The 8,815-nt window shown below is 50.3% G+C and overlaps 1 protein-coding gene across 2 annotated transcripts; it reads left to right on the top strand.

Annotated features, from left to right (window-relative positions):
* The first annotated feature begins 5,516 nt into the window (after positions 1-5,516).
* Positions 5,517-8,815, top strand: LOC133343577 (protein S100-P-like). 2 transcript variants are annotated; one of them, XM_061553264.1, is made up of 3 exons: positions 5,517-5,596; positions 6,322-6,487; positions 8,012-8,815. In XM_061553264.1, exons 2-3 carry the CDS (start codon positions 6,332-6,334, stop codon positions 8,174-8,176), a joined length of 321 nt encoding a protein of 106 aa, XP_061409248.1. In that variant the 5' UTR covers positions 5,517-5,596; positions 6,322-6,331; the 3' UTR covers positions 8,177-8,815. The 2 variants fall into 2 exon arrangements, with proteins under 2 accessions (XP_061409248.1, XP_061409249.1); XM_061553265.1 differs by having other exon boundaries at positions 5,547-5,596; positions 6,327-6,487.

Here is an 8,815-nt window from a genome sequence, read left to right as displayed (position 1 = left end):
GATGCCATCCAGACATCCACTCTACGTCCTTCCTTGTGGAAGAGATATGTGGATGACACTTTCGTCATTTAGCCACATGGCCTGCCAGTATTGAACCAATTTCTCAACCACATCAATTTCATACACCCATCCATCAAATTCACCATGGAAGTGGAGAAGGATGGTGAGCTACCATTCCTGGATGTTTTGCTTGAGAAGAGACCTGACGGCTCGTTGGGACACTGTCTACAGGAAAGCCACCCACACAGATTCCTATCTGAAACCTGATTCCCACCACCATCCAGCACAAAATAATTCCCTCATCAAAACACTACACCACAGGGCCCACTGCATTTCTGACCAACACCACCTAGCCAGTGAACTGGAACACATACACCAGGCCCTCAAGATGAATGGGTACTCGGACCGCATTATTCGCTAAGCTGTTTCTCCAACCATGGAGAAACAATCCCCTGAGAAGCCAATCAAAGCCATCACTTTATCATACATAGCAGGTGTTACCAAAAATATTTCCAAAATCTTAAACAAACACAAGATCCAGGTCTGATTCAATACAGTACACAAAATCCGTGATCTAATCCCTTCTGTGAAGGAGGTCATTCCTGACATGTAATATCCTGGTTTCTACAAACTGAGTTGTACCTGCGGTAGCAGTTACATCGAGGAAACAAAACTACATGTCTCGGACCGTGTTCGCGAACACAAGGCAGATCTGAAACACGGCAGAACCAATACCTCTGCCGTGGCTGACCATTGTTATAATGCTGTGGGCTCGCACGATATTGTTTTTTTCTGAGACCAAGGTACTCTGCAAACCCTCGGGCAACGATCAAAGGTTTGTTCATGAAGCCATCCAGATATATAAACATAGACATAATTTCAACCGAGAAGATGGATACAAATTGAGCAACCATTGTAAGGATGTTATTAACCAGGTAAAGCCTTAACTGGTTGTGGTTGTTTCCATCATACTAGTCTATTTTTCTGAGTTATTTTCCCCCCGTGTCCCACACTCATCTTCTCACTTCTAGCCCCGCCCACTTCCCACCCCCAGCCTCACTTCTTCTCCCCCTAGTGCTCACGCAGCTCCCCTTCCCCTGCCCCCCCCTCTCTCTCCTCCCTTGCTCCTCCCCCCTTTCTTACCTATATAACCTCTTGCCACGGCAGCTCTCTCGCCTACTTCAGCATTTTTTCTTGCTGTCGTTGTTCCACCTGATGAAGATTGCTTGTGTTGCGATCGAAACGTCGTGATTTGTTTTATTTTATTTCATTTCTACCTACGTGACTTTACCGAAAGAACCAAAGAATATGGAAGTGTGTCGCATGAATGCACTCTTGTGTAAACACCATTGTCTAACTTGGCTGCATCATCGCCATCATCGCAATCCGCGTTACCACACGTGGTCACTGCGTTCCACGAGTTATGAACTTGTACCGGACTCGACGAGAGACGGAGAGAGATCCTATTGACAACTGGTTTGGTAGGGTGCTCAGCACTGGGGCGAGCAGCGTTAAGTCAGCATCACCATCTTCATTACATTTGTGTTCTGGTTATACAACTAAACCATTGTTTCATTGTCAGTTAAAACCCACTCAGCTTTGCAGGTCTTTAACAGAAGCGACCTGGCCACAAATGATGGCTCAACGAAGTGGCTTGTCACGTGGAAATGTATAGACATGCAAACTCAAAATACGCAGCAGCCTTCAGGGTCGGGATTAAACCCACGACCTCCTGTATACCAGGCGAGGTAGTTAACATCTCCTAGCCACCGTGTCGTTCTCCCTTAGCCCTGCACCTGCATCTGGTATTTTTACACTGGACTGGAAACCCCGGAGCAGATTTGCCTTGCCTCATCAACCTGGACCCAAGAACTTGCCACCAGTTTACACATTGTACTATGCACGTGTAATGAGAGAGCGCACCGACGGGCGACGGAGGGCTGCATAGGCACTGCTGCATCAGTCATAGCCAATCAGAGCTAACGGCTCCATCTGGGCCAAAGTTAATGAGCGGAGCTCGTGGCTATATGGAGGAACCATCGGGAAGGTTCTGAGAGGGGCGTGGTTAGAGGAGGAGTTTGGCTCTGCCGAAAGGAATATAAGGAGAGGCAGGGGGAGGACTCGGGGGTCGGTGTGGGAGCCTGGAGTCCGGACTGCATCTCCGCCATCTTGTCACGCCACCGGCCACATGCGTTTTTCTGAATTTTGTTGTTGTTATTCTGTTTCTCACTGTTCAAATAACCCTACCATAAAAATTATAGACTGATCATTTCTTTGTCAGTGGGCAAACGTACAAAATCAGCAGGTGATCAAATACTTTTTTCCATCACTGTATACTCAATACATTTGTCAATAGCACTGTAGCCTTAATCGGAATAATTACATAATATGCGACGTTGGAAACGGCCTTGTTTCCATCATGGGGCCTCATGACAATTGAATTTAAAAATGTATCTTCTGATGACACCAGTTCTTAAATTGGCAGATGAATAGCTGCACCAAGAGTATACGTTAAATAACGCACAAACCCCTGAAAAAAATTGCTAAATATTATCATTCTAAATAGTCTCATGTTTTTACTGTATTAAAATTATACGAGTACATTGCGTTGTGAGAAGGTGTGTCCGTGTATTGAGGGGCAGAAACGACACACTCCGGGATGCATTGCTGGGGCCATTGAACCCACTTAGACTCAAAGCGACGTTCACTGCCCTCCGTTGCTGACGGCGGAGACATCCGAGAATAGACTGAATGCGTGAATTGGCGTATACACGTACATACTATACATGCACACACTATACACGTACACAGTATACATACACAGAGTATACATTTGCATAATAAACATGAAAATACTATACATGCATACACTTGCATGCACACACGGTACATGTAAATGCTATACACGTACACACTATACACATAATATATTACACGCTACATACGTACACGTACATAGTATACAAGTACATGATATACACGTAGACACTTTACATATGTACACTAAACATGCACATAGTATACATGCACACACTGTACATGTACGGACTATACACGTACACAATATACATACACATAGTATGCATGTGTAGTGGGTAATCATTGACGGATAACTTCTTGTGAGGCAACACGATATTTATTAGGACTCTAATTTACAAGGTCCCTAATACAACGGGGTAGCGGCCCCTTACCCTATACCTGGAGAGGTATGGCCTCCGGACTACACGGGCCCTATCACTGGGAATCCCGTTTACTTCCTGGGGGCCCTAGGGGAGGCTACGCTGACCCGACCGGACCCGATCCGTAGGCCCTGACCACTGGCCTCACTCAGCTCCGGCCCTTAGAAGGACGGCAGACCTTGGGGTCCAGGGTCCTAACCTCAGCACAGGTCTTCCGTCTTCGTCTTGCAGATGACCGAGCCAGACCCTTGAGAGGTCCGGCTTATATACTGGCTCGTGGCTTGCTCCGTCATAGCCCCGCCTCCCTTCCAGAACTTTCTGGAAGGTGACATCATCCCCCGGGTTCCCCTCCCGGGGTCCGGGGAATGTGTCCCAGGATCCGCTTCCCAGCGATTGTCGTTGGCCCCTTGGGCCACGGTCACTGACCGTGGCGTGAGAGCGCTGCCGCCGCCTGTTGACGAGAAGGGGAGCTACCAGCCAACAGGATGGTGAGTGCCGATTAATCCCCCTACACATGCACAGCCTATGCATGTACACACTGTGCATGTACATATTGTACATGTACACAGTATACACGTACATATTGTACATGCACATTATACACAGTATACACACTATACACGTACACAGTATACACGTACACAGTATGCATGCACACAGTATACATGTACAAAGTATACACGAACACACACACACACAAAACCTACAGACATATACAAACTCCGAACACACGCACACACAAACTCCTTCACACACACAACCACTTACCACACTATGCATACTACAGTGGATAATACCCAGAGCCCGCGCAGGTCTGTAACCTCGTGCGGTCGGCGGTGAGTGAATCCTAAATTGGATCGAGGTGTACCTAACAACCACCACCCTCCCCCTACCCATCAGTGCTACCTGTTCAAACCGTGCGCAGCTGTGTGTGTGCTCACGATCAATAACGGTGGCGAACATTGGCGCCGGTAGCGAACGTTGGCGCCACTTGCCCCAGCAGTCAGTTAAAGGATAGACGGGGTAGTGGTGGTGGGGGCGGTATTTGTATTGTGTGTGTGTGCGTTATACCTCAAGTTCAAGTCCATTTATTAAGTATAGCCCTGTGAGCCATTCGGCTCTTGAATCGGGTGGAACCGCAACAAACAAAAAACAAAAAACATGAACAAGAATACATCTTAAAGTGAATATGTGCAAACAGAAAATCCAAGAAAAGACAGCAAAATATTGCAGAAAAAGCACCGTACACCAACACTGTGTGCAAAAATCCCAGTGGGATGCAAGTCAAACAACAACAACCACAAGACAACTTAGATGAAGGCCATCAGTCTTACTCTGTACTACAACAAACAAACATGGCCAAACCAACATTTTTTTTCCGAAAATCACCAAAATAAAACCATAAAAGAAATGAAACAGTGGTCATAGGAACTGTGACCGAATTTTCAATAAACAACTTTAACAACATGTACTACCAAACTCTACAGTCATAGCTGGCTGCATGAGTCACTAAGCAAACCTGTCGACCCGAGTTTGATTCCCGCTCACCGCCAATATCTGTGACGATTATATCTGAACCGGCACTGCGCCTCCCCTAGGTCGACTCAGCCTCAAATGAGCATCTGGTGCGATGCGTAAAAGCATCGCCACTGGGGAGACAAAGGCGGCTGGGCGTGGTTCCGGCGTCCATAGGCGCTCACTAACAGCACTTGCTCCTACAGTCTGTTTAGGCTATACGGGCGATCTTTCTTTTTTATACTTGCGTGCACATAAAGGGGACCGACACCCCACACCCCACATAACCTTCACTTGTCATAGGAATGTGGAATATCCGACTCTTCTCAGACAACCGCCGACCCAGAACACCTGGGCCGGTGAGACAGACACCGCTGTGCAAGTCAGTTAAAAGGATGGGTAAAAGCAAAGTTTGTGGGGAATAATCGCCATGTTCTATACTTTTGAGGCATAAGCATTTAGAAAATAGCACTTCCTACCCAGGGACAAAAATCGTGTTGCAATCACCCCCCACCCCCAGACTCGTGAAATCACAACGGCGCGCTACAATCCCCCACGACCACCACCCACCCCCCATCACCCCCCACCCACCCCGCGATAACGCAACGCGGGACGTCGTCATTCTTACCTCATTGCACCCCAGCAGCTGCTCATTAAATCAAGGGGGGGTGGTGGGGGGGGACTACCCCCACGTCCCCCACGTGCTCCCGTGCCTTGCCTTCGTTTTCATTGGCCCAGGGGCCGTGGCTGCTCATGAATCATTCACCCGCGCGTCACGTGACGGCGCAGGTGTGGCGATGGGCGCCTTTGGTATAAATAGCGTGGAGCGGAGCGCCGGCCACAGCGGATTCGCAGGGTGCCCACTTTCCATCGCTTCAGGTCTTTAACGCCAGCTCGGTTTGGTAAGAAAATTTTTTTTATATTAAGTCTTTAATTTTTAGATTTTTTTTTTAGGGAGGGGAGAGGTACGCGCAATGGCCGTGGCTAATGGTGTTTTTTGTTGGCTTTTCGTCTTTCATCGGCTGTAGCTGCGAGGCGACCCACTGCTGGATGAGGGCTTTTACACACCCGCACAGACTTGCGCGCATACACATGTGCGAACAAGCAAGCCAGCGGCCACCTCCATCTCGTGGCGTTGCGCTTGCAATAGTCGCCACTTGTATTTCTAATATTTAAGCGAATGGTCGCCGCATTCTGTTGGGACAATAGCACCTACGGCTGCATCGACGTTGCTGATGTGGTTTTTTTTAATCCTTTTCGCTCAACCCGCGCTGTCCAGCGTGGTGAAGTATGGTCGCACAATCCTCCACCGTGCTCCAATTTGGGTGGGGCGGAGAGCTCCTGCAGTAGTGGTGTACCACCCAGGGCTTCTTCACTAAACGGTGGTAGCGAGGTGACGATTGTGTGTGAAGCTTTTGGTTGGTTTGCTATCTCATTCCATAACGAAACCCATGTTTTTACGGTTACCGCTTTGGCCACCATCCCGTGTGTGTGCGCCATACCACGTGCTTGTCCACAAGCAGCACTCTTGCCTCCTGAAGCTTTTGATTCCGAACATTTCAAAAACTTAGCTGTATTACCCCCCCCCCCTCCCATCACCATTGTCTCCCCCCCCACCTCCTGCCAGCAAAGCAAGCATGGCTGACAAGTACGTGCCCACCGGTCTGGAACTCACCATCGCCTCCATGATGGGGATCTTCAAGTCGTATGCCGGCAAGGATGGCGACAGCTCCAGGCTCTCCAAATCCGAGCTGAAGTCGCTCCTGAACAAGGAGCTGCCCGGGTATCTTCAGGTGGGTCTGGCCGTGTGGTGGGTGGCTAGCGGCCGGGCGTGGTGGTGGGTGGGTAGCGGCCGGGCGTGGTGGTGGTGGGTGGGTAGTGGCCGTGCGTGGTGGTGGTTCTGCTGCTACTCGCTAACAGCACTTGCAACATCGGTCTGTTTAAAGGCTGGGTGAGCGGTTGCGCTGTGATTTGCGCAGGGCACTTTGACAACAATTCGAGTCGCGCTCTGTCAATATTTGAACCTTTCAATCTTGATTTGAAGCTTTCGCGACCTGCAGGAATCCATACTCTTTGGTTCTTTCGGTAAAGTCGCGTAGGTAGAAATAAAATGAATCGCGACGTTTCGAACGCAACGCAAGCCGCCCGTCTTCAGGTGGACATCGCGACGGCTGCGATGGCTGCTCCCATGTGAAGAGAAGCTGCTACCTACAAGAGTTTATACACGTTTTGAGAGCGAAGGCAGCCGAAGTAATGTTAATGGGCTAATAGTGTAAAGGTAATAGCGTGGCATGTTAAAGGAAATGAACTTGGATTAGCATGTTGCATTATAGTGCAAAGTTAATTAACCTTTCTTGGACCTGACCTCCACCTATATCGAGTTGACCTTGTGTGCGCTGCGTTAAACATCGGACATTTGGGTCGGGCGTGGTAGTGACCACACCCAGACCCTCGTTTCTGAACGTGGGCGCTCACTCGCAGCACTTGCGCAATGTTGGTGCAGAAGCTATAACCGCCACCCTAACGATGGTACGGCAACCATGAACCATCGGTTAATGATTAATCGGGGGGTTTTTTGTGACGGTGTTGCGGTGGAAAACGAGGGGTGTGCGTATGTGGAATTTTTACGTTTTTGTTTAAGCCAGGTGACGACTCGACTGGTATGGACACTTTTTTATTTAGTCTCTGAAGCCTGCCAGATGCTATACATTTTAAATCGTGCAGGTACATAACAGCAATGAGAAGTTTAAGTGGCAGAACATCCACCCGCTTTGCAGACTTAATTACGAGCAAATTGGGTATTAATTATTGAAATGAGAGTTTAAAGAAGGCAAGAGTTTTTTTTCTCCTTCTCCAGCGGGCATGTCTGGGCGTGGGGCTGCACGGCCGTTGGGGCCCTCTGGGTTTGATTGCCGGCCGTGGCTAACGAGAGACGCTCCACAGTGATTTATTTAGTCTTTTCCATTGTCTGGTAATTGGAACCCGGGGGCGGTCGAGGTTGTTGCGCTGTTGGGGAAGATGGCAACGCCACGCCCCGCAACCCTGACGGGGGTCTCCCCGCGGGGCTCGCGGCGTCCCCACGCACGCTCTCCCCTGCGCGTCCCCACGCGTGGCCCGTCTCCTACACGCACCCCTCCCCGTTTCCATCACTCCCCTCCAACTTGCGTGTTCTCCCCTCCCCTCTCCCACTCGCTCGCCCTACCTCCTCCGTCCCCACCCACCACCTCACCTGGCGTATCCCCTTTCACCCCCAAGCACACCTCCCACCGACCCCTCCTCACTCGCTCTCCTCCACCCACCCACCTCGCCCCGCACAGAACGCCAGCGACCCGGCGGTGATCGAGAAGGAGCTGAAGAATCTGGACGAAGATGGCGACGGCCAGGTGGACTTCAAAGAGTTCATCATCTTCATCGCGGCCCTCACGGCCGCCTGCTACGACGCCATCGAGGCGCAGGCCTTGAAGTCTCCGGCCAAGAAGTGATTTTTTTTCCCAGATACAAGCGGTGGGGTGGGTGTTAGTGGTCAGTGATGGAGGGGGGGGGGGAGTTCCCAGAGTGGTGACACTGGCAAGGAAGTGCTGTGTGCGGCACGTTTTGAGGACTCTGGTTGGGGGTGAGTTAGTTCGGGTTGTGTACTGTTCGTTTTCGGTGTCCCGAGTTCTAAGACTGCCCCAGGTGACTTGGAACGTTGCTTCACGCGTTTGGCTGTAGGGGTGTGACGGCCTCTAATGTCGCGCCGTGCAGACCCCAGTCTTTAGCTCGTTAATTCCCCGATCCGCTTTCATTTGGCTGGCACGTTCATCGCCGCGGTAGTGAAGAGGTGGGGGGGGGGGGGAAATGTACCTAATTTTGGCTAACTGCCTAAAATCCATCGGTGGCACTGGAATAACGACACCCCAACCACCACTGCCTCCTCCAACTCCCCCCCCCCCCCCCCTTTGCTGCCCCTCCCCCACAGTAGTTCTGCTCACTGGTTTTCTCGTTCGTGGGCCCTCCGCCACCCTGGGTGTTTGTGAGACTGCTGGGGGTGGAAGCGGCATGCGGCTGGTGTCTTGGTGCTGTTTGCTTGACCAAAACGCGTTTGCAATAATAATAAAAAAGAGAATATTTGTACCTGCTCA

Source organism: Lethenteron reissneri, chromosome 18 (assembly GCF_015708825.2).
Source record: "Lethenteron reissneri isolate LAM-NWPU_2019-01 chromosome 18, ASM1570882v1, whole genome shotgun sequence".
Lineage (NCBI taxonomy): Eukaryota > Metazoa > Chordata > Hyperoartia > Petromyzontiformes > Petromyzontidae > Lethenteron > Lethenteron reissneri.
The sequence above is the reverse complement of the archived record's forward strand: the minus strand, read 5'-3'. Positions and strand labels throughout refer to the sequence as shown.